Source organism: Heteronotia binoei, chromosome 12, assembly GCF_032191835.1.
Source record: "Heteronotia binoei isolate CCM8104 ecotype False Entrance Well chromosome 12, APGP_CSIRO_Hbin_v1, whole genome shotgun sequence".
NCBI lineage: Eukaryota > Metazoa > Chordata > Lepidosauria > Squamata > Gekkonidae > Heteronotia > Heteronotia binoei.
This window is the reverse complement of record NC_083234.1, coordinates 21794228-21820462: the sequence shown is the minus strand read 5'-3', so window position 1 is coordinate 21820462 and position 26235 is coordinate 21794228. Positions and strand designations below refer to the sequence as shown.

At 47.5% G+C, this 26235-nt stretch overlaps 1 protein-coding gene across 1 annotated transcript in view; it reads left to right on the top strand.

Annotated features, from left to right (window-relative positions):
• Positions 1 to 24091, top strand: part of ADAMTS15 (ADAM metallopeptidase with thrombospondin type 1 motif 15) — a 60726-nt gene extending 36635 nt beyond the window's left edge. Inside the window, exons 3-8 of the mRNA XM_060251159.1 lie at positions 11997 to 12164; positions 18455 to 18738; positions 19742 to 19919; positions 20334 to 20515; positions 22036 to 22211; positions 23031 to 24091. Coding sequence (XP_060107142.1) covers positions 11997 to 12164; positions 18455 to 18738; positions 19742 to 19919; positions 20334 to 20515; positions 22036 to 22211; positions 23031 to 23811 — 1769 coding nt within the window. The 3' untranslated portion in view covers positions 23812 to 24091. The remainder of the gene's footprint in view (positions 1 to 11996; positions 12165 to 18454; positions 18739 to 19741; positions 19920 to 20333; positions 20516 to 22035; positions 22212 to 23030) is intronic.
• Positions 24092 to 26235: the final 2144 nt, after the last annotated feature.

Sequence of the window (26235 nt, the reverse complement as noted above, 5' to 3'; positions counted from 1 at the left end):
AAAAGCGGCATATAAATATCTAAATTAACGGATCACTAGAGCAATGGCTTCCTGTCAGGAACTGGGCTTCAAACTGTAAATCTCCTGGTTCAAGCAGTGACATAGCCCAGTAAGGTCCTCCAGTTCTCTCTCCTTCTGAGTGGCTCTCGGCAGAATAACTCGAGGCTCTTGCCCCATTTTATTATCACAAAAACACTCTGAGGTGGGTTAGACTGATAAAGAGTGACTGCAACCGAAAGGGCCATGAGAATCTGGGCTCTCTCTCTTTCTGCTGCACCATGCTGACTCTTGTGCTGATGTGTTCTCAGGTTCCAGAACCCACCCCCCCCCCCCCTTCAGAGGCAAAAGGGCTCTGTGGCTAGCAAGCAGTGTGGTGTCTCAAATGGCCAGATCACATATCAATATTTCCCTATGGGAAGTCATGTGGCAATGAAGAGCCCTTCTAGGGATTCTATGTACATATCTATCACATTAATTACCCTCACATTTCTCATGAGGCTCAGAATGCTCTATCTGCTCCCAGGGCTTTTTTTTTTTTGGGGTAGAAAAAACCCAGCAGGATCTCATTTGCTTACTCTTAACACTAAGCCAGCCAGAACTGCATCCCTCTGCATTCCTGCTCAAAAAGAGTCCTATCTGCTTCTATATAAGCTATATTGCATCACAACAGCCCAACAAGGCAAGTTAGGCCAAGGCAGAACAACTGGCCAAATTTGCCCAACAAACTTGCTATCCACCTGTACAGTCTGGAATAGTTTCCCTGAAGAGATCCGGGACAGCTTCTTCACTTTGTCTTTCTTGAAGAACTTAAAAACCTTCCTTTGAGTGGAAAGCAAGTTAAGTATTCTTTTGTTGGGAATTGGCTTTTGTTAGTTAAGACGTCAGTGAGCCATAATTGTTTGCTTAGTGAGTGGATTATGGCTTCATGTAAACCTCTTTGTGCTTTTGGAAACGCAGCGTATGCATTTTAAGCTGGGTCAGTCCATTTCAAAGGCTTGGATCCGATGCCATTTCCCCCCCTCCTGTGTCCCTCTGGCTTTCCTCTGCTGTGTGACACACGCTTCCCCTTCCTCTAGCATTTCCTCATGCCGAACATCAATGTTTTCCAAGGAGCTCTTCCATATGCAGAAGTGCTAGGAGCAGAGGAAGTGAACTCCCCTTCAGAGGGAAGCCTTTGCAGTGGCCAGAGAGAAGGGTTAAGGGCAAACAGTGTCATCAGATCAAAGCCAAGGAGCTTGGCTGTCTACATACTGCCTCCCCCCTCCCGGGTCCACAGTGGTTCATCTCTTTATTGGGAAATTTGGTTAATATAGCAGAGTTTTGCCTAGTCATAGAAGTGTGATCCTGAGTGCAGTAAATAAAATCTCCCAAGAAGTGTATCGCAAAAAAGGCACACTTACATTTATTCAAGTCGATCCAGTTCACATTCAGGCTGCAGTCAAAAGAGGAGAAAGAAGTAGGGTTGCCAAGTCTCTTGTGGCTGCTTGGCAGGGGACTTTTTTTTTTTGCATGCGCACAGCGCTCGGAATGATGTCACCTATCGCGGGGATGCTCTAGGAATGCGTGGGAAACTCTGTGGTTTCACACTGGGATGCTCTAGCAATTTTTTGGGAGGGGGGAATTCTATGGTACTATAGAGGCTTCCCCCAAATTGCTAGAGCATCCCGTGCGAAATCATAGAGCTTCCTGTGAATTCCTAGAGCACCTCTGCATGACTTGCCTGGCGCGATATGTAGGAGTAGGTGGTGAGGAAGTATTTGTGAGTTTCCTGCATTGTGCAGGGGGTTGGACTAGATGACCCTGGAGCTCCCTTCCAACTCTATGATTCTACATCAATTTTATGACTTGGAGATGGCAACCCTAAGCGGAGCAGTGTTGAGTTGCTCCTCGCCTCTGCTCTACATCTGTCTGGCCTTGCGCATTCCCCGTCCGGTGTGTGCCAGACCATTCTTGCCTCAGTGCCTCCATCCATCATCCTGTGGCTTAGGAAACGGCCACTTAAAACCGAAGCCACAGCAGAGAGATGGGGCCCATGTCTGCGGTTGCCACCTGTGAAGCAGATTTAGAAGCGGGGGAGGGGGGGGGACTGGATCCAATTTGGTTTTGAACATCTCTTGGTTTGTAATTAGAAGGGGCAAGGCTGATGTTTAAAATAACCCACAATGCTTTAGCTCAGGAAGTTTAGACAATAGCGAAGCTTCCAGGACAGATTTCGGGAGGGGAAACTCCACCTCATCGGGTGTGTGAGTGAGAGCGAAAGAGACTCCGCAGCATTTTTCCTAGTGCTATCAGGAGGTTTGATTGGAACGGTTAGAAAACAGCTGCTAGGAAGACAAGGACACACGAGCTACAGATATACAGGCTTTCTGGCTTTGCTGCCGTTCCCAGGCTTAAGAAACCCTGCAGTAACATGTCACGGCCGGGATGCATTAGACACACACCTAGATCCGGAGAAGCTTTGTGCCAGATTGTCAAGAGGATTTGTAGCCAACTTGCTTTGGCTCTTCTTCAGGGCACAGGAAGAGACTCCGGTTTTGATTAGGGCTGCAACAAATTCCCCGGTTGCAATTCTGCTTCAGAACGGGCTGCAGCAGAAACAGAATGCCCGGCAAGTAGGGTTGCTAATACTCAGTTGGCAGGCAGGGGACCCCCCAGTTTGGAGGCTCATCAGAAAGTGGGGCGGGGAGGGAAAAGTCTGGTGGGCATTCCATTATTCCCTATGGAGACGGATTCCCATAGGGCAAAATGGAGAATTGAACTGCAGGTATCTGGAGCTCTGGGGGGCTGCTTTTTGAGATAGAGGCACCACATTTGCAGCATAACATCCAGTAACTCTTCTCAAAACACCCTCCCAGTTTCAAAAGGATTGGGCCAGGGGGTCCAATTCTATGAGCCCCGAAAGAAGATGCCCCTATCCATTATTTCCAGTGGAGGGAAGGCATTTAAAAGGTGTGCGGTCCCTTTAAATGTGATGACCAGAACTCCCTTTGGCATTCAGTTATGCTTATCACACCCTTGCTCCTGGCTCCACCCCCAAAGTCTCCTGACTCCACCCCCAACCCCCCAGATATTTCTTGAATTGGACCTGGCAACCCTACTGGCAAGTGGATTTCTTTGTAAAGGGGGCTGGCTCATGATCATTGGCTGAAGTGTCTGGCAGTGGTGACTTGCCTGTGGGGATGTGCCACCATGGATTAAGTGAATTTCCACATTGCCTATCGTCACATGCACCCGCGGTACTTTCCAATGGGGCCGGCAGACTAATTCAACTACAGTAATCATGTAACGAGTATTTGTGCGTGCCTTAATAATGATTTTGGGGTTGGTGCCTTGGCACGGAAAACAAATTCTGGCATTAAGACCTAATCCAGCCCTGATCTGGATGACCCAGGCTAGCCTGATCTGGTCAGATCTCAGAAGCTAAGCAGGGTCAGCCCTGGTTAGTACTCGGACGGGAGACCACTAAGGAAGTCTAGGGTTGCTGTGCAGAGGTAGATAATGGCCAACCACTACTGAATGTCTCTTGCTTTGAAAGCCTTAGGGCAATGCCATAGGTTGGCTACAATTTGACAGCAAAAAAAAAAAATAAAGATTGAATGGTCTTGGAGAATCCCTGCTTAAGATCATATCATTAATGTCTGGATTCTTAGAGAGTGGAATTTTGTTCAAATGGCAGATCCCCACTGGTTGAGTTAGTGCTCTTGGACTAAACAGTTAGTGCTATTGGACTATATGTACCACTGGAAAGATGGGCCAGTTGGCAAAAGGTGTCGTGTCCTGCGTATTTTGTCGGGCATCCATCTCTTGTTTTGAGCCACCCTTCCTCTAGGGAGTTTGGGATGGCATGCATGGGTCTCCCCTCCACATTTATCCTGGGAGGCAGGTTAGGCTGCAAGAGAGTTATTGGCCCAAGGTGCCCTGTGAGCTTCATGGTTGAAATGAAGATGTAAGTTCATGTCTCCCCAGTTTGAGACTAGTACTGAAGCCAGTATTCCACAAGCAGGGGTGGAATTCTAGCAGGAGCTCCTTTGCATGTTAGACCACACAGCCCTGATGTAGCCAATCCTCTAAGAACTTACAAAAAAGAGCCTTGTAAGCTCTTGGAGGATTGGCTATATCAGGGGTGTGCAACCTAATATGCAAAGGAGCTCCTGCTAGAATTCCACCCCTGCCCACAAGACTGACACCCACATGGATTATGTCTGCCATTTGGACTTGGCGGTGATCATACACCGATCAATATATTCCTTATATTGACTTGAGGATGCTTGCCACCTGGAAAACATGTCTGGGAGCCAACAGCTATGCATTCACTGCAAATTCAAATCAGGTTCAGACCAGCTTGACTGTCATGGTTCCCCATCCTGGGACTACTGGGTTGGATCCAGGCTAAACATTCCACTGATGGAAGACACGTACAACAGCAGGATGGACCTGGGGGCAAAGGTTCTGCAGCTAAAAGAGGGAATAGGTGGATTTTGCTCCCTTCCTAGGATAAAATTTGGTTAGACTCCAGAAAAGACCATGAATGAGTAAAGAACTCCATGCACCATAAAACTGGAGAACCACATCATGGATAACCTGTTCTAATGCCGGTTCTGTTGGTCGTGTAGTTAGGGAGATCTGGAAGTTCTATGGCATGCAACAAGCAGGAATAAACCAAGATGCCCAGTTCTACCTACAGGAGCATTCACACTTTGAACTCAAAACCGTTAGAACGGGGGTGTTGAACATGGGTGTTAATTTGGCCCCCAGATGGCTCCTATCAGGCCCCTGATCAACTGCTTCCTTCTCCCACTCTTTTGCTTCCTTCTGCATCACAGCTTGCTTTGCAAGGCTTGCTGAATTGCACAGGAGCTACAGAGCAAAGCCTCTGTTTTCTCCATTGTCTGAGGCTCCTCCCTTTGGGAGGAAGGGGAGGAGAGATAGCTTGCTTCAAAGGAAGCTCTGGCTCTTTCCTTCCTTCCCCAGGGGACCAGGAGAGGGAGGAGCCTCAGCCAATAGAAGGAAGAGAGGCTGGGCTCAGTAGCTCTGCTGTGTGATTGAGAGAGCCTGGATTGCACAGGAGAAATACAAAGCAAGCACCTTTTAGACCAACAAGTGCTAATGTTTTAAGCATATTTTATTTGAAGGTTTTTTTTAAAACATCTTTTGTCTGTGTCCTTTATAAAGTTTATACCTCCCATACCAGGCATTACGTTTTATGACACACATGGCCCGACTCAGCAAGGTATTTATGTCAGATCCGGCCCTCATAACAAATGAGTTCAACACCCCTGCATTGGAATGTTCATCTTCTGCCACCTTTTAGATTTAGTGGAATGTTATTTCAGCCCCAGTTATGCAGCTCAAATGTTCAAGGATGTTCCGAGGGAGTCCAACATTGCAGAGAAACCAGCAGTGGGATTTGGGTAACTGGAGTGGCCAGGAAGTCTGAATAAGGAGATGCGGGTTTGTTTTATTTCAATTCCTCTTTTCCCTGCTCTGGGTTGCTCAGGTTTCCTTCTCGTTGCGTTTTCAAGAACTAGTGTCCGTGCACAAAGCAGATGGTGTGAACCTTGGCCAGGGAACTGCTGGCTTGTAGTCTCCCCATTGGCAAGGAGACACGCATCTGTTGTAACTTTGTCTACCTTTGGGGGCGATCTGATTAGAACACGAGCAGAGAGAAATTGGTGGAGCCAGGAAGGAGATCCAAAACAGTGATGACTGTACTGCATAGGTATATCCGGTGCTGGGACTCCCATGAGCAAAAGGGGTGTCATGGATTCTGCAGGAAGATCAAAAGAACAAAGGGCCTATTGTTATGTTTCCAGTGTGTTTGCCCCAGTCTGTCCCAAGGGATTTCGGTCAGACGTAGCTGCAAATTCCCTCCTGGGAATTCGGTGCTCGAGCATGCGGGGCTCGATTCACATGTGAAGCTGCCTTATACTGAACCAGACCCTCGGTCCATCCAAGTCAGTATTGTCTGCTCAGGCTGGCAGCAGCTCTCTAGGGTCTCAGGGGGAGGTCTTTCACATCACCAGAGAGCCAGTTTGGTGTAGCGGTTTAAGTGTGCAGACTCTTATCTGGGAGAACCGGGTTTGATTCCCCCACTCCTCCACTTGCAGCTGCTGGAATGGCCTTGGGTCAGCCATAGCTCTGGCAGAGGTTGTCCTTGAAAGGGCAGCTGGTGGGAGAGCCCTCTCAGCCCCACCCACCTCACAGGGTGTCTGTTGTGGGGAGAGAAGATATAGGAGATTGTAAGCCGCTCTGAGTCTTTGATTCAGAGATATATATATAAATCTGCAGTCTTCCTCTTCTTCTTCCTCTTCCTCCTCCTCTTCTTCTTAAACTGAAGATGCCATGGATTGAACCTAGGACCTTCTGCATGTCAAGAAGATGCTCTGCTACTGATCCACAGCCCCTCCCTGATTCAGACTCTACCTTTTCCTCTGTGCAGTCCTCCTCTCCTGAAATGGCCCAGGGACAAATGCTGTTTGCTCCATGGGAGACTATACATGTACTGAGGGGGTATACTAAAGTTTCATCAGTGGGTCAAGTAGTGCTTCCCTGGAGCTATTTCAGGTCCGGGGAAAATTACCAGGCAGGGAAATGCTGAAGTCTCTTTCCCCCAATGGCCTTGGATCTGAACTGGGACTCAAAGTTTGGGAATTGAGTTTCTAGGTGGAAACCTGCAGCTGACATGAAACTGAACATCACAGTGGGGAATCTGTGGGAAACGGTAATGTGTTGTTTGTAACATTCTCACGTGAACGGGCCATGTTGGTCTGTCCATCAGTCATTTAGCTTTCTGGTTAGCTGCTATTCCAACTGAGGCTTCCAGAGCAAGATAGCAAATATGCAGTTGGGATGCAGCCAGGGCAACTCTGCACATGCTCATAGGCTAATGCATGATGCAGGGTATTCTGATGCCAAACTCCAACACTTTAAAACATATGTTGTTAGACTAGGAGCATCATTGTCTGGGGGAAGGGGGAGTTTATGTACTTTCAAAGGACCAATCTCAGAATCTCGTGCTGGGTAAGATCAGGACACACAGATATAAACACGTTACCATTCCCCAGGTAGGAGTGAGGGATCGCCCACTTTTACAGGCTCCTGCCTGCCAGCACACAGCTGGCCAATGGGGGGAAACTCTCCCGCCCTCCAAACACTGACCTCTTGTGTGACACGATGAAAGAAGCCTAGGTGCATCTGTGACCCTGGTTTTTGAGAGAAGCTCTATTGGTTGAGTGCGAGTTTTGCTCCAAAGCCAGAGCTTTGTCCCAGACATCACTGGTGTGCCTACATCACTTCCAGGTGACCTCTGCATGTTGTGTGACGTTCCCACCCACTTCCAGAATGTTCTCCTAATCCTGCCACCAGTGTGACAATCAGACCTGGCAACCCTAACACACACACACACACAATCTAAAGTCACTCTAAAAAAATCTAATTTAAAATACTAGAAAAGATTGAGTACCCAGTACCAATACCTAAACTGAGGTTATTGTACTTCGGTCACATTGTGAGAAGATTCACTGGAAAAGTCAATAATGCTTGGAAAAGCTGAAGGCAGTAGGAAAAGAGGACGACCCAATATGAAATGGATTGGATCAGGAAGGAAACCATGACATTCAGTTTGCAATACCTGAGCTGTTAATGACAGGACATTTTGGAGGTCATTCATTTGTAGGGCCCTCACAAGTTGGAAGTGATTTGGTGACACATAACACATGTACACTCAGTACCAGTGGTCAGGCCTATCCCAAGGCAAAATGTACTTTAAAAAAGAGGACAGCTTTTAGTCAGCCAATGGAAGTCTAAAAAGAGCCAGTCAACTGAAGCCTTTTGGTGTAGGGCCAGTTTGGTGTATTGGTTAAGTTTGTGGACTCTTATCTGGGATAACCGGGTTTGATTCCCCACTTCTCCACATGCACCTGCTGATGTGACTTTGAGTTAGTCACAAGTTCTCACTGAGCTGTTCCTCTCAAGAGCAGTTCTGGGAGAGCTCTCTCAGCTCCACCTACCTCACATGGTGTCTGTTGTGGGGAGGGGAAGGGGAAGGGGAAAGAGATTGTAAGCCTCTCTGAGACTCCTTTGGGTAGTAAAGAGTGGGGTATATATCTAATCTCTTCTCATTCTCTTCTCTTCTCTTCTGGTTTGGGGCAAACTCTATGGTTTAGCTTTCTGGTTAGCTGCTATTCCAACTGTGGAGAGCCAGTTTGGTGTAGTGGTTAAGTGTGCGGACTCTTATCTGGGAGAACCGGGCTTGATTCCACACTCCTTCACTTGCACCTGCTAGCATGGCCTTGGGTCAGCCATAGCCCTGGCAGAGGTTGTCTTTGAAAGGGCAGCTGCTGTGAGAGCCCTCTCCAGCCCCACCCACCTCACAGGGTGTCTGTTGTGGGGGAGGAAGGGAAAGGAGATTGTGAGCCGCTCTGAGACTCTTCGGAGTGGAGGGCGGGATATAAATCCAATATCTTCTTCTCCTCTTCTCATTCTCTTCTCTTCCTTTTCCTCTTCCTCTTCTAAGGAAGAGCCATCTTAAGTGTGCCTGGCCACAGGCCCTCATTCATTCAATTTTGATAGGAAAGGTGTTTGAAGGGAAGCTGGTTAGTAACATCTCCTGGAAATGTAGCAGCCAAATGGAGACCAGCCGCCCTGCACTGTGGCCGAGGGCCTTGACGCACACATGGTTTTCTCTCTTTTAAGCTAGTAATTTACATTATAAACTCATATGAACAATAACAGCTTTCCCCTTCTTCCCTTCGTGTTAACTCGTTTACATTGTTACTGAAATAACATGCTTTTAATAATTTCATTTTTTTTTTTTTTAGTATTGCTTTGGTTTTGTTCCCGATTTAATAGTTTTCCTTCTCCAAATAGCCAGTCCTGGCCACCACCTTTCCTTAAAGCAGGGTTACCAGCTCTGCGTTGGGAAATTCCTGGGGATGTGGGGGTAGAGCCTGGGGAGGGGCCTCATTGGGGTACAATGCTGTGGGTGCCACCCGCTACAGCAGCCATTTTTCGACAGGGGACTTGATCAGAGAGGGGACGGAGTTCAGTGGTAGAACATCAGCTTTGCATAAAGAAGGTTGCAGGAGCAGTCCCTGGCATCCCCAGCTAAAAGGAGCAGGCAGCAGGTGATGTGAAAGACCTCTACTTGAAGCCCTGGAGTGCCACCATTAGTCTGAGCAGACAACACTGAAGAACCAGTAGTCTGATTCAGTATAAGGCAGCTTCATATGTGTTGTGTGGGGATCAGGTGTAATTCTGGGAGATTTCCAGGCTCCACTGGTAGGGCTGCTGGGTCCCCTCACCAATCTGGCAGGGAGATTTGGGAGGCATTCCAGGGATGGGCGAGCCGGAAGTGACATAATCACATCAGGGACATTATGCAGGGGATGCTCTGGCTTTTTGCACAAATGCTATGGTTAAATTGGGTTTAAACCATAAGTTTGCCCCCAAACCAGAGTACTCCCCCACAACATCCCCAATGCAATGACGTCACTTCTGGGTGATGTCATTGTGCCAGGGACATTGCACAGGGATGGATTTCCCCCACCAGGCAGCTGGTCTGCAGTGGGGAGAAGCCCCCAAAACTGGCATGCCTACATCACTTCCTGGTGACCTTTGCGTGTTGTGTGATGTTTCTGCCCACTCCTGGAATATTCCCCCAATCCTGCCGCCAGTATGACAATCAGACCTGGCAACCCTGACACACACACACACAATCCAAAGTCACTCTTTAAAAAAATCTAATTTAAAATACTAAAAAAGATTGAGTACCCAGTACTGGGATCAAGGGGCTGGCAATCCTACCCACTGGTAGGCTGACCAACCTACCATAAAATGATCTTCCTCTTGAGTGCTAAGCTGTTGGGACAATTGATTCATAATTAGAAAGTTCCAAACTCTCTGAGTCCCCAGTTCCCAGATGAGGCTAATGTCTTTTTTTCATGATTGGGTAATAGCGAGCCAAGCAGCTGCTACTAAATTGTTATAAAAACATGCTGTGGCGCCATCAGGAGGCAACATCTGGGGAAGGCCTTGGCCTCTATGCCCTGTTGTCAGCTGTGCAGAAGAAGTGGTTGGCCTCTGCAGGAGATGGGATGCTGGACTAGACGGGCTATGGGTCTGATCTAGCAGGGCTCTCTTATATTCTTATCATGTATCTATCTAAACAGCACGGCCAAGGGGTCAAACCACAATTAGCGTATCTATCTATCTTCTCATAGGCATCCCGGAACCTGAAGCTGGTAACAATAACGTAACACAATATAAATGATTTAGTAAAACATTAAAAGCAAAACTAGAACAACTTATACTGCAGTCAGCAGGGTATTCCCCAGTTGTCCAGGCTCACGGTGGTCTAAAAGCTATCCAGAACGACTCTGTCTTATAGCCTTGCTGGAAAATCAAGAGGGTAGGTGTTATGTATGCGGACTTAAACGAAGACTGAATTGGGTGTTCCTGCCTGGCTCACTGGAGTCAAATGATCGGAGCTTGGGGACTTGGGAACAAGAGGCAGCAGGATCCAAATCTCTGCTGCCCTAAACCAATCACAAGCCCCTGCCGGTTTGAAAGACCCAATAACGTGCTTGCGCGGGAACCCTGAGTTGTATATAGTTGGCCCTTTGGCCCAGTTCTACAGTTTTTTTACAGTGCAGCCACCTACAATGCTTAACCTAATAAAGAGCTGTTATTCACTACCACCTCTCCTCTTCAATGCTTAGAACCCACTGTATTATAGTAGGACCCCCCTGATATGTTCCAAAGGCCCGAGCTCAGACCATGGCAGCACATGCCTTAGATAACGTGTGTGTGTGTGTGTGTGTGTGTGGACACATCTTGTGGGATCATCATAGCTGTCGACCAGGGATGAGCAGGGAGAGGCCTCAGATCATGAACGGCTTTAAAGGGCTTCTTTACACAGAGAGTGATTAAAATGTGAGATTCGTTGCCAGATGATATTGTGATAGATGGCCACAGGCTTTGATGGCTTTAAAAGATTAGACAGATTCGTGGAGGAGAGGAGAGGTCTGTAAGTAGTTACTAGCCATGGTGACTGAGGCGGACTTCCAGGTTGTCTGCCTCTGAATCCCAGTGCCAGGAGGCAACATCCGGGGAAGGTCTCAACCTCTATGCCCTGTTGTTGACTTTCCAGAGGAACTGGTTTGGCCACTGTGAAACAGATCCAGAGGAGTTAGCCATATTAGTCTGTTGCTGCAAAATAGTAAAGAGTCCAGTAGCAACTTTAAGATTAACGAATTTTATCGTAGCATAAGCTTTTGAGAAACAAAGCTCGCCTTGCATCTGACGAAGAGAGCAGTGTTTCTCGATACAATCAAATGTATTAGGCGCTACTGGACTCTTTACTATTTTGTGTGAAACAGGATACTGGACTAGATGAACCATTGGTCTGATCCAGTAGGGCTCTTCTGATAGTCGTGAGCAATAATTTGATGCCTCTGTCTCAAAAAGCAGCACCCCCCCCAGAGCCCCAGATACCCACATTCTCATTATACCCTATGGAAATCGGATTCCATAAGGTATAATGGAGTGCCGAGCAGACATTTCCCTCCCTCTGCCCCCACTTTCCAATAACCCTGAAGCAGGGGGAGGGCCTCCAAAATGTGAGATTCCCTGATCCCAATTAGGGATTGGTAATCCTATCAGGGAGGCAGGAGATTCCCAGCTGCTGATTGCACTCAGACGGAGAAGTGGCGTATCATTCCCCCAGCTGGTTGCAACATGACTGGTGGTAATGCGTTTGGCTGGATGGGTTTCTGTTTCATGTAGGCCTGCCCCAATCTGTAGAATCAGGCAACCAAGTGAGAACCATGGATGAGATTAAAAGAAAAAGCCACGAGCTTCCGCGTCTACACAGAAGCGTGGGGCTTTTTCTAATCCATAGGAAAGCATGGGGTTCTTAAAAGAATGAGAGCTCCACATTGTGAAAGTTGCATCAGTTTTGTTCCTGATTTTAAAACCTGAATTCTTTCTCCTTCCAGGGCACGTCTTTAACATGCCCCATGACAACGTGAAGGTCTGCGAAGAGGTCTTTGGGAAGCTGAGGACCAATCACATGATGTCACCCACTCTCATACAGATTGACCGCACCAACCCTTGGTCAGCCTGCAGTGCAGCTATAATCACAGACTTCTTGGACAGCGGGCACGGTGAGTGTGGGATGAGGGTGTTGATACAGGAAAGGTGCATGATAGGGGTGAGTGAGGAGCATGGCAGAGAGAACAATTTGGGTGGAAAAGCTGAGCGGTCTGAATTACTGGCTGGTCACAAGGATGGACCAAACACTTTGGGCAACATTGCTTCTAGACCTGGGTGTAGGTTGCTTCAGTCCCAGAGGAGGGAAAAGAAAGAAGTGTTCTGTCAGGGCTAAAAGCAGTAATATGTGAATGGTCATTCCTGCAGTATGTGAACATATCCTTCCTGATTGCCTCCTTGGTTGCCTCCCTCTCTTCCTGGTTACCACTTGATTGAGGTGGCCAGAAATCTCAGTGAATTCTGTCTTGTAGGCAGGCCTCGGATTCAGCAGGAGCTCACAGAAGCGCAGCTCCTGAACCTTTCTGAGAATTCCACCTCCTCCTTCCCATCTTGTCCATTGAATAGTAGGTGCAGCTGCATAACAATCCCTGGATGAGCTCCACCACCTATTTTTCTACAAAACAACTCCTGCTTGTAGGATTTCACCAGGTTAAAGAGCTGCTGTTGAACCCTGACCAGGTGGAAATGTTGAAGTGAATTTGGGATTCACAAGAATATTGGTAATGTTGGGAAGGACGTTGGGAAGAATATTGGGAAGGACGGTGGCTCAGTGGTAGAGCATGTGCTTGGTAAGCAGAAGGTCCCAGGCTCAATCCCTGGCATCTCCAACTAAAAAAGGTCCAGGCAAGTAGGCGTGAAAAAACTCTCCTTGAGACCCTGGAGAGCCGTTGCCAGTCTGAGTAGACGATACTGACTTTAATGGACCGAGGGTTTGATTCAGTATAAGGCAGCTTCAGATTTTCACCAGTGACATTTTTCAGGAAGATTCCATGTAGAGATGGGTGAACTCGGTATCTTACTTTAGAATCTGGGCCAGCTAGAGTCTGCTTTTAGGTTTCTGGGATACCCAAGAGAACAAACGAGGGTTGCCAGGTCCTCCCTGTCTGCTGGTGGGGGGAATCAGGTGCCTTGTTGCGATCTTCTGGCATGTGTGCTTTTTGTGCGCTCCGTGATGATGTCACCCAAAAGTGATGGCATTGTGTTGAGGACGTCGGTGGGTGCGTGTTTTGGGGCAAACTCAATTTTTCCCCTTCAAAACGATAGAGTTTGCCCCAAAACTAGAACGTCACCCCCCAGTGTCCCCAGTGCAATGACTTCTCTTGCGGGGGTGGGTTTTTCCCACTGGCCAGCTTGCTGGCAACAGATCGAAGCCCCCAAAAGCAAGGGAAACATTCTTCTTGGGTTTTTTTGCATGGTATTTTTGTATTTTTATATGTGCATGAGTGTGTGTGTACCTGGAAGTCAGGGTGACCTCTGGTGACTGACCCCGACTGGGGCCCTGGAGGATATTCATGGAGGTGGCTGAATATATCCTACGCCTGCCCTCCTGACAGCTGGTATTCCAAGGAAGTCTCCCATCCAGGTACTTGCAGAATTGGCCCTGCTTAGCTTCCATGATCTGATCCAGGTCAGGGCAATCCCCTGCTCATTGGTTGATCTTGGTTCATTGGTTGATCTTGGGCCAGTGGGCCAGTCACAGTCTCTCAGTATCAACCTAGCTCACAGGTCACATTAGCAACCTCCAGGTGTGCCCTGAAGCACTTTCAGAATCGACAGCTCATCTCCAGACTACAGAAATTGGTTCCAAAAATGGCAGCTTGGCAGGGTGGACTCTGTGACACTGTACCTTACTAAAATCTTCCCCCACCAACCCTTCCCTCCCCAGCTTCCCTCCCAAATCTCCAGGAATTTCTCAACTGCAGTTGGTAACCCTACAGGGTTGTTGTGAGGACCAAATGGGACAGAACTATGCTGACATCCTTGGAGGAAGGGTGGCATAAAAAAGGTTGATGGGAAAATTTCTTAGGCGGCTTCTGCCATCTGAACAGCATTAGCCACTCCACGACAGAGCAGAAGAGAACAAAGGGTGTCTGAGTTCCTTAAGACCAGCTGTTCACCGTTGGAGTCATCCCGTGCTTCAGAGACACCTCCTGACCTGCTGGCTTGGTGTAGTTCTCCCATTTCATTAAACAATTTACACTTGGAGGACAGTAAATCATTCTAAACCGCAATGTCTGAGGCTTTCTTGGAGCAGCCATCTTAGAGGGACTGAATGATGCCTGACAGCAGTACAAGGCAAACTCTGGCTCATTTTTTTTTTTAAGTCTTCATTTGCTTTAACCAAAATCACACACGCATCATAAAGCACTTGGAAGGTCTGGAATGCAAGTTGTAAATCAGCCTTCCTGCACGATGACCAGGCCATCGGTAGCTTCAGTGCTTTTAAAACCATCTTGTTTTTTTAAGGCCCAGAACCTGATCCTTGCACATTTTGAACTATCTTTTCCATTTTGCGCACGCATGCACCAAGGGCTAAAAAAAAAAAAGCTTCAAGGCATGTGTGTGAATTCGGCATTTGTGACTAATTGCACTTGGAATTTGTCTCTTGCCTCGGTGTCTGTCCGCAGGAGGGGCGGGCCTGGCTTCCTTCCTCCTGTTGGTGTCAGGATCAATTCCGATGCAGATCTGAAAGATGATATAGTCCTCATGTGAGGTTTGTACCATCTCAGGGTTGCACATGGAGATGATTGTCCCAAATTGTTCCCATATGAAAAAGACAAGACTTCAGAGATTGGCTGTTTCCAAGCCTGCTATCTGGAAAACGCAGTGATATTTTTAAAGTGCAGGCAATTTCTGACAATAAACGCCTCAGAACTGGCCTTCCCTGGACAGAGCTGTATATTTCTTTGAGTAAGCATAACCTCTTTGATTCATATCCCTTGTTCCCAAGAGTTGAGAGCATAGAACATAAGAGAAGCCATGTTGGATCAGGCCAATGGCCCATCCAGTCCAACACTCTGGGCGTTTTCGCACTGACCTTAATCGGCAGCGACGTCCCTCTTCACCGCGCAGGATCTGCGCGGATTTCGCACCAATTGCCGCGGAGCACCCAGAAGAGCCGCAAAATCCTGCGGCTTTTGCGGCGCAAATGGAAACTGCCAAAAACCAGTTTCTGTTTGCGCCGCAAAAGCCACGGGACTTTGTGGCTCTTCCGGGTGCTCCGCGGCAATTGGTGCGAAATCCGCGCAGATCCTGCGCGGTGAAGAGGGGCGTCGCTGCCGATTAAGGTCAGTGCGAAAACGCCCTCTGTGTCACACAGTGGCCAAAAAAACCCAGGTGCCATCAGGAAGTTCATCACTGGGGCCAGGACATTAGAAGTCCTCCCATTGTGCCCCCCACCAGCACCAAGAATACAGAGCATCACTGCCTCAGACAGAATTCCATCAATACGCTGTGGCTAATAGCCACTGATGGACCTCTGTTCCATATGTTTATCCAATCCCCTCTTGAAGCTGTCTGTGCTTGCAGCCACCACCACCTCCTGTGGCAGTGAATTCCATGTGTTAATCACCCTTTAGGGGAAGAAGTACTTCCTTTTATCCATTCTAACACGACTGCTCAGCAATTTCATTGAATGTCCATAAGTCCTCGTATTGTGAGAAAGGGAGAAAAGTACTTCTTTCTCTGTCTTCTCTATCCCATGCATAATCTTGTAAACCTCTGTCATGTCACCCCTCAGTTCTCCAAGCTAAAGAGCCCCAAGCATTTTAACCTTTCTTCATAGATTCTGTCCTGATTACTTGCTTGCGCTTTAAATGTTGGAGTGAGTGACTCAGCCTGCCTGGACACTGGGGAAGCGCCACATCTCTCCACACACTCTCCACAATACCTCTACATAATTACTCAAAGAGGTGGTCTCCTAATTAGTTGGGGGAATTAACTTAAAGAAGACAGAGTGTGACGGAACTCACTTCAATTGGTGGACTGCTTTTAACTGTTAACAGAGAGTGGCAGTTAGGCAGTTGAGAAAAAGCAGTTAGGCAACTGGATGAGTTGAAGACTGACTGGAGGAGAGAGCAGTGGTCTTTTAATATGCTCTCTAGTATGTGACAGGGGGAAACTGGGATTCTCCACCTATATATAAGGGGATTTTTCCCTTAAGAGAACTCTTGAAATGAACCAAGCAAATGTTCAATTGGAAAGGTTTTTTATTTTTTAAAAATAATATAACAAAATGAATACAATAAACACACACAGAGAGCTAGCTAAGAGAAACAGGGAGAAGAGAGGATAGAGATCTTAAGGAAGGGTGAGAATTAACAGTCTTGAGGAACCATCCATGGAAGCAGCAAAACAGCCAATGTTTCATGAGAGAGGAGAGCCCAGCATAGTGGGGGTGTATGCGGAGGAACCAAGACACACACACACAGACTGCTGGGAAGCAGAGTGCTTCTGATATGGGGCAAAATGTGCCCTTTGGCGGGTATGATGTGTTTGCCAGAAAAACATTAACTGGATGGGTATCTGAGGTGGCAATGATATGTGAGAGGTCTGAGATGACGCAAGAGGACCTAGAAAGAAGGGTAATGTGTTAGGTGAATAGAATTAAACATAGATTGATTAATTAAGGTAAATGGGTATGAGGAAGTGAGGCTGGGAGTTGATGGGATTAGTCCAAAGGTGAGTCAATAGATTTTTGGGAGACCCATTGTCCTAAACTATACATCTCTCATGGGGCATGGAGGGGACAGTCTAGTCAGCCACTCTTACTCACACTTTTAAACTATATGTCCAGGCTTGTTTCTGACTGGCATTCATTTTGTGTTATTTTAGGCCAGGCAGTGTCTTGCACTTATGATTTTTGAGATGATATTTTAAGATGGGTGCCGGTATTTATTCCAGCTATAAACTGCCCCTCAACGAGAGGAGGGGTCTGACTGCTAACATTTATTTCTATTTTATGACACTTATCTCCCGCTCTCCCCTGATGGGCTCAGGGTGGCTAACAGCAATTAAAATAACAAAGAATTACAATAAAATCCTTAAAACATCTCAAGCATATACAGTTTTAATCCCTAGATGGCATTATTATTAGTTCTTGATTAGCGCTCTTTACTACTGATGTTATTAGATATTGTGATGTTATTAGATATTAGATAACATAGGTGTTATCCCCTTGAATGGATAACACCTTTGTCTTAACCTGGGAGCTGCCCTCTGACCCCTCCTCTCTCTCCCTTTGTCTCCTCACTCACTGAACATGGCCTTCCATGGAGACAGATGTCTCCGCAGGTCTCTCCTTTGGGTGCAGTGCCCTCATACTCCCACACACACGATGCCAGACAAGCTGGCCATTTGTGATAGGAAAAGTACCAAGTTCTACAAAAATGAGAAATGCCCATACTAGGTGGGGGATACACTTTGGTGTAGCAGTGTGTGTGAACAAGATCTTGGGGTACGGGTGAACCGTAAGTTAAATATGAGCAGTGAGTGTGATACAGCAATAAAAAAAAGGCAAATGCCATCTTGGGGTGTCTTAACAGAGACATAACATCAAAATACAAGATGCCATAGTGCCGCTGTACACTGCATTGGTCAGGCCACACCTGAAGTATTGTATGCAGTTCCCTTCAAGAAGGCTGTGGACAGAACGGAGGGGGTGCAGAGGAGAGTGACAAGGATGATCAGGGGCATGGAGACCAAGCCCTCTGAAGAAAGGCTGAGGGACTTGGGAATGTTCCATCTAGAGAAGAGGAGGTTGAGGGGGGGGGGCATGATTGCTCTCTTGAAGTATTTGAAAGGCTGTCGCTTAGAGAAGGGCAGGGAGCTTTTTCTGTCGGCTGCAGAGGAGAGAACTCGTAATAATGGGTTTAAATTAAGGGTGGGAAGGTATCGACTGGATATTAGGATAAACTTTTTTACAGTAAGAGTTGTTCAATGATGGAATTATCTACCTAGCCAGTTTGGTGTAGTGGTTAAGTGTGTGGACTCTTATCTGGGAGAAACAGATTTGAGTCTCCACTCCTCCCCTTGCACCTGCAAGTTTGAGTCCCTGGGTCAGCCATAGCTCTGGCAGAGGTTGTCCTTGAAAAGGCAGCTGCTGAGAGAGTCCTTTCAACCCCACCCACCTCACAGGGTGTCTGTTGTGGGGGAGGAAGATAAAGGAGATTGTGAGCTGCTCTGAAACTCTAAGCAGAGGGCAGGATATAAATCCAATATCTTTTTCTACCTTGGGAGGTGGTGAGTTCCCCCTTACTGGCAGTCTTTAAGCAGTGGCTGGACAGACACTTGTCAGGGATGCTCTAGGTTGATCCTGCATTGAGCAGGGGGTTGGGCCCCTTATGATTCTCTGATTCTAGTAAAATGAGAACTCATTTTGCTTCTCCCATCTCTGTCTTCCCAGGGGACTGCCTCTTGGACCAGCCCACCAAGCCTATTGCATTGCCCGAAAACCTCCCTGGGACTCACTACAACCTCAACCAGCAGTGCGAGCTGGCCTTTGGGATCGGCTCCAAGCCTTGCCCGTACATGCAGTACTGCACCAAGCTGTGGTGCACGGGGAAAGCTCGTGGCCACATCATGTGCCAGACCCGTCACTTCCCTTGGGCTGATGGCACCAGCTGTGGCGAAGGGAGGTTCTGCTTGAAGGGAGTCTGTGTCGAGAGGCATAACATCAGTAAGTACCGGGTGAGTACCTGCTGGCTGTGCACTGCGAGGATCCAGAGAGAGGTGGGGTGGTGGTAGTCGCTTAATGATTACAGTCCTGCTTCTTTTCCATCACAGAATGCAAGGTGGTGTACATATTTGCAAGGGCTGGGCTTTCTCTGTTATGAGGTTGCAAATTCTAAAAATGAAATTGATTCTGGAATAAACTTGATTTGCAAAAATTTGTGGCTATAAGGAATATTGGACCTCCAAGACTTTTTTTACCCTTGCCTGGATAGCTCAGGCTAGCCCAGTCTCCTCAGGGCCTGGGAGATAAGCAGGATCATCCCTGGTTAGTACTTGGATGACCTGGTTAGTATAAGGAAGCCCAGGGATGCTATGCAGAGGCAGGCAAGGGCAAACCAGTTCTGTTCATCTCTTGCCTCCAAAACCCTCTGGGGTCACTGTAAACTGACTGCTATATGATGGCATTTCCCACCAAGGTTTTGCTGACCCACTTTCAAGCCTGTCTTTGAAACTGTAAGTGCTTTGCAAAGAAAAGTACTGTTTGAAGTTCTCAGGATGCTGCATTTTCACTCTGTGCTAAGTTCTGTTCTTGCATAGAAGCAGGAGATACTGATGTTTTTTTCTGTACTCACCTAAATCACTGTACACCAAATTTCCCATGCTGTGCAAACACTAGTCACCGTCTAAGCCAAGTTACGAGTGGCTCAATCATTGATGTGCCTTTCATTTTCACCTGGCCTAATTGCAAATCAGCTCTTGTATATCAAGTTACTGCTCCATTTGTCCCCATCCCCATGGGTCAGGTAATACCCCAAACCTTCTGTCTGTTTTGTATACAGACTGGCTGCGGTGAAAGAACAGCGTTTCGTGCTGTTAGCTAGCTCACAAGTGCACAATATGGACTGAACAAGTTCAGGTTTTGATGCCCAAAGGCTAGAGAGCCCCACAAGGGCCCCATCAAGCACTAGTACTGAAAGCCTTGAGTTTTGCACACACTCAATGCCCTCTTTTATTGCAGGTGGATGGCAACTGGGGGAAGTGGGCACCTTATGGCCCGTGCTCTCGGAGTTGTGGCGGAGGAGTCCAGCTGGCGAAGCGTGAATGCAACAACCCGGCGCCTGCCAACGAAGGGAAGTACTGTGAAGGGGTTCGAGTGAAATACCGTTCCTGTGGTCTGGATCCCTGCTCAGATTCAGGTGAGGCTCTGCAAAGGTGTGGGCCTGGAAACAGGCTGCCTATCCCATTCTTTCATGCTCAGTTAATGGGCTTCCAAAGGCATCTGGCTGGTGGGACCCTCGATGGGGCATAAAGACAGTTCTTGCCTTGTTAAGACATGAGATGTGTACATTGTGCTCAGATACTAGGACTCAAATACATATAATTGAGACATAAACCCCCTTGGCAGTCATTGCTAATCAGTAGTAACCATGTCAAGTGATTAACTTAAGACCATAGCCCTTCAGATGACCCCATGCTGGAATGGGGAGACTCAACAATTTCAACGATGTTTGCTCATGCTTAGCTTCAGCTTGCTTGCTGCATTATGTACCAACCACAACCTAATGAGCCCCAAATGGTCTTGGAGACTGAATAGAACTGTTTTTTCACAGTCCCAGGGAAGAGCTTTCGGGAAGAGCAATGTGAGGCTTTCAACGGGTACAACCACAGCACAAATCGGCTCACCGCCACCGTCTCCTGGGTCCCCAAGTATTCCGGAGTGTCTCCTCGGGACAAATGCAAGCTGATCTGCAGAGCCAATGGAACTGGGTACTTTTATGTCTTGGCTCCAAAGGTGAGTTGGGGGACCAGTCAGCTTGTTGGCACCACCTTGAGAAAGAAATAAGTTTCAGGGCACAACCAGTTGGCAGAGTGGGCTGGCAAAGGAGACCCATTCAATGGAAAACAAAGCGGAAATAATGGAACTTTATCACCTTTCAAATGGGAAGAAAAGAGGAATTTTTTTACTCTCATAAAAGGGCAAATATTTGAATATACTGAGATTAGATTTCCCTAGGAATATATGAACTGTGTAAATAGGTTGTCATTACTTGCATCCATAGATAAATTGTATCATATTTTGAGTAGTAAAGACCAGGGATGTTTTTGTAGCAGGAACTTCTTTGCATATTAGGCCACACACCCCTGATGTAGCCAATCCTCCTGGGACTTACAGTAGGCCCTGTACGAAGAGCTCTTGGAGGACTGGCTACATCAGGGGTGTGTGGCCTAATATGCAAAGGAGCTCCTGCTACCCAAAAAGCCCTGCTAAAAACCGTCTAGAAGAGCTTGGGAGAGTTCTACCCACAATCCTTCTGGTGGTATCGGGACCAGTGGAGCAGGTTGCCATTTTTAATCTCTGGTTTTTAAACTTCCAGGGGTTATAATGGCACTTCTGGGTAGTCTTCAAGACAACAATGAAAATGATTAGAAAATGTAGAAAAACCTGATACTTTTTGAATTTTTTTTTTCCGGGTGTAACAAGGGCGAATCCTGACCTGGAAAATCCAAGGTAGTTTGATCTTGTCAGATCTCAGAAGCTAAGCAGGGTCAACCCTAACTAGTATTTGGATTGGAGACCTCCAGGGAGTGCCAGGGTTGTGATATGGAGGCAGGCAATGGCAAACCACCTCTGAACATCTCTTGCCTTGAAAACCCTATGAGGTCACCATCAGGGCTTTTTTATAGCAGGAACTCCTTTGCATATTAGGCCACACACCCATGATCTAGCCAATCCTCCATGAGTTTACAGAGCTCTTAGTATAGGGCCTACTGTAAGCTCTTGGAGGATTGGCTACATTAGGGGGTATGGCCTAATATGCAAAGAAGTTCCTGCTACAAAAAAAAAGCCCTGGTCACCATAAATTAGCTGTGACTTGACAGCCCTTTCCACCACTGACTGTGCGGGTGACTATTGAACTAAGCTCCTTCTGTACTCTGTGGCAGCTGTCCTTAATGGGCAGAGTGAAGGAAAAGGGGGACCTCTGCTAAGGTAGTTGCTTATGTACATCCATGCTGCATAGAGATGAGTGATTTCTCAGTTAAGACACTAACATTCAGGGCCTGTCCTTTTATCACGTGTGTTAATTACTTTGTGGGGGATCTTGGATAGAGGTGTTCCCTACTTCACATATGTTCTTCACCATTCAGCCATGGAATGGCTTGTGTCCTCCTTTATAGTCAACTCGTAGATAGTGTGAACAAAGATGTGCTTCTCTTGTTGCAAACACAATGCTGTCCATTGCTGTACACCCCCCCCCCTCCCCATTCCCCTTTTGCCCACTGAACGGCATCCTCTGTCTTGATGACCTCTAGGTGGTGGATGGCACCCCATGCTCTCCAGACTCCACTTCCTTATGTGTCCAGGGCAAATGTATCAAGGCTGGGTGTGATGGGAAACTTGGCTCGAAAAAGAAGTTTGATAAATGTGGAGTGTGCGGTGGGGACAACAAGAGCTGCAAGAAAGTCTCCGGCCTGTTCACCAAACCCATGTGAGTGAGCTTCCTTTTCAGACTGGGAATAAACTGTGCTGCTTTTAAGAATGAGTGAATGGGTGCCTGACTTTAGATGACAATAATTCTGAGCTGTGTTTCTTTCCCGTCTTGTTAGAGTGACCTGATCTTCGTTATGTAATAGCAATATTTACATTGCCATATTAAGAAAAGTTATAGAAAGAAAAGAGAGCCAGTTTGGTGTAGTGGTTAAGTGTGTGGACTCTTATCTGGGAGAACTGGGTTTGATTCCCCACTCCTCCACTTGCACCTGCTGGAATGGCCTTGGGTCAGCCATAGCTCTCGGAGGAGTTGTCCTTGAAAGGGCAGCTGCTGCAAGAGCCCTCTCAGCCCCACTCACCTCACAAGGGTGTCTGTTGTGTGTGTGTGGGAGGTAAAGGAGATTGTGACCACTCTGAGATTCAGAGTATAGGGATATAAATCCAATATCATCTTCTTCTTATACTTCTGAAGTCAATGGACTTAGAAAGGTGAAGTCAATGGACTTAGAAAGGTGTAACTCTTGGGATTATACTGTTTGCCTAGAACAGACATACTGGGTTACAGAAATACTATAGCTCTTTAAAGAAAAAATTATTCCATACTTCCGGATAATGTAATACATCAGTTAGGACAAATTGGTAGTTGGTAGGGGGTACTATGCAGAGAGACATTTAGAGAGACACAATGGTAATGAAATCTAGACACTTTTCCCTTTAAAAAATGAAACGTGCAATTGTCAGGTTCTATGAAAATCTGTACAATTTGACTTTTATTGCCCTGTCTCAAACATCTTTCTCTCTCTCTATTCTTTTCCAGGCATGGGTATAACTTTGTGGTGCTAATCCCAGCTGGTGCATCCAGTATTGATATCAGACAGCGAGGCTACAAGGGCCTAATCAGTGACGACAACTACCTGGCTGTGAAGAACGGGCATGGCAAATACCTCCTGAATGGGCATTTCATCGTCTCGGCAGTAGAGAGGGACCTGATGGTGAAGGGCAGTGTGCTGCGCTACAGCGGGACGGGAACAGCAGTGGAAAGTCTCCAAGCCTTTATGCCCATCCAGGAGCCGCTAACCGTGGAGGTGCTATCAGTCGGGAAGATGACTCCGCCTCGGGTACGGTATTCCTTCTACCTGCCCAAAGAAAACAGGGAGGACAAGTCCTTGTACCGCAAAGACGGGAAGCGCCCCCCGGTCCTCAACAATAGCATCCTCACCCTCTCAAACCGCCTGGATCCAGGCCGGCCGGATTACAAACGCCCCTCTTACAAGTGGGCCACCACCAGCTGGGAGGACTGCTCCGTCACCTGCGGCAACGGGCTGCAGAAGCGCATGGTGCTGTGCCGTGACGCTCTAGGCCAGCTGGCCTCCGCTTGTGACGCCACTCAGCGGCCCACCGACATCAGGATATGTGGCGACCCCTGCCCTGCGTGGGAGGCGGGACCCTGGTCGCCCTGCTCCAAGACCTGTGGCAGGGGGTTCAAGAGGCGCATACTGAAATGCACAGGACGGGGTGGTGTTCTGCTGCCCCGCGACCGTTGCAACCTCAGGAAGAAACCCCAGGAGCTGGACTTTTGTACCCCGAGACCATGCTGACTGGGCTGGGCCCGCTTTTGAGCAAGACATTGATGCACCATTCCGGCTCTCAGCAACCAAGAGGCTGAAGGTTTCAAGAGCCTCTGGGGGGAGGGAGAGGGAGTCAACCGAGTTGAAAGGGGGAGGGGACCTGTTCCATAGCGCATTTCAACAAACAAAAGGATTTAAAGCAGGCTGGGGGAAAAAAAAGAGGGCCGGCAAGAGGGGGCTGTGTGGAGGTTTCGTCGATAATGGTTGCTCAGAGATGAAGCAGGAATAAACAACTACCTCGAAGCTGCCAGACTGCCCAAATTCCATCACAGCTTAGCAGTGTATGGCTGCAGGTGTGTAGGAGAGAGTTCCAGATTGGAATTGAAACAACTTGCCATCCAAGGTAGTCTGAAGGCAGTGACGGTAATTCCTTAGAGCTACGGCCCGATCTCTTGCAAAGTATTAAAAAGGGCCATCTCCTGGGGTCCCCCCTCCCCAAATATGCAAGTGTTAGAGAGGACCATAAAGAATTGCCTTTGCACCTGCGAGAAAAGATAAGGCTTAACGACTGGTACAATAAGGTACCTCTGAGGCCTCCCGGCATGCGATGCTTCAGTCCTGATACATTTGCGGGTATCCAGAAACACTTCTCTCTTTTTTTGCATCTGTGCAGGGCTGGCAGCTGGTCGTGGCTCGGTAGCACTATTTCTGTTAACCTGTATGAACTGAACAGTGTAAATGTTTATGGTGCTTAACCCCATTTCTCTTTGAGTCCTCCTTGTGGCTGAAGCATTCCCTCCCCTGGTTGCTCGTCCAATCCGTTCCTCTCAGAAGACTGTGCCATATAGTGGGGAGGGGCAGAGGTGCACTTTACCTATCCCAAATACTCATCCCAAAGGTGATCTAGAGAACCCAGATTTCAAAAAATTTGCTTTTCAATTATTCAAAAACCTCATCTCCCGTGTTTGGTATTTGTGCATGTATTCCCAGAGATCACTGGGAACCCTGTGTAGAAACACGAATCTGAATTTTGCCTAAGCATGAGCTCTGTTATAGGCAGGCCTTGAATTCAGCAGGAGCTCACAAGAGCACAGCTCCTGAACCTTTCTGAGGGTTCCCCCTCCTCCTCCCCACCTACCTACCTTGTCCATTGAATAGTAGGTGCAGCTGCATAACAATCCCTGGATGAGCTTCACCATCTATTTTTCTACAAAATGACCCCTGGTTATGGGGCACCAGCTTTGTATGCAGAAGTTCCCTGGTTTGGCATCTCCATCGGGAAAGTCTGCCTGCACTCCTGGAGAGCCACTGCCTATCAGAAGAGATCTTGCTGAGCCAGACGGACCAATAATCTGACTCAGCGTAAGGCAGTTTTATATGTAAAATGTCTTGGATTTGGGGAGAGGTTGTGTCTTAGTGGTAGATAGGGTTGCCAGTCCCCAGGATGGGGGGGTTGGTGTTCCCTGGATTTCAGGGCTTCTGCCCACCACCGGCTATCTGGCCAGTGGGAGAAACCCCACCCTTAAACAGCTACATTGCTGTGGGACATCCCTGATGTGTTGTCAGGGATGTCATGCAGCGACACTCTGGCTTGAGTGCAAAACTCTATGGCCTGAAGCCAGTTTTACCATAGAGTTTGGCCCAAAACCCAGAGCATTGCCATGCAATGTCCCCAGAGTGATGATGTCTCTTCTGGGTGACGTTGTGTTGGAGACATCCCAGAACAAACCCAAAATGTCCCCACCAGTGTGACAAGGGGACCTGGCAACCCTAGTTGGTACAGCACCTGCTTTGCATGCAGAAGGACCCAGGTTTGATCCCTGGCATTTCCAGTTAAGGATCCGATAGTACGTGATGTGGAAGACCACTGCCTGAAACACTGGAGAGCTACTGCCAGTCTGAGTAGACAATACTGACTTCAATGAACCAAGGGTCTGATTCAGTAGAAAGCAGCTTCATGTGTTCATGTGCATAATGGCCAAGTTCGTAGCATACAAAAAAAAAAAAAGAAACCTTGAAGACCAGATAGTTGTTACCACTGCAATCCTTTTAGGTGACTTCAACAATTGTGTGAGTAGCAGGGAAGGTTATGTAGCTAGGGGGGAGTTACAGCTGCTATAAAACCCAGAGCTCAGTCCGCCTTTTTGTAAAATATACTATGGGATTTCTGTTGTATCAGGTCTTCATGTGCTTGTGCATTTTGAAGTACGTTCCCTTGAAGCGTCAGTACCAAAATGTACTGGTCAGTTAATTTCTAGAAAGGCAGGGTTTTTTTTTTCCACCTGGAGAGATATGCCAGAGGAAATCTGGACTTTACAGACAAAAATATTTCCTCCATGATGAGGAGTCAGTAGGCCTGTTCACATGTTACAGTGAACATATAATGTACAACCTGCAAGAACGTGCGTACAACTGTTGGTAAGAAAGAACCAATGTGCATTCACTTTCCAAATG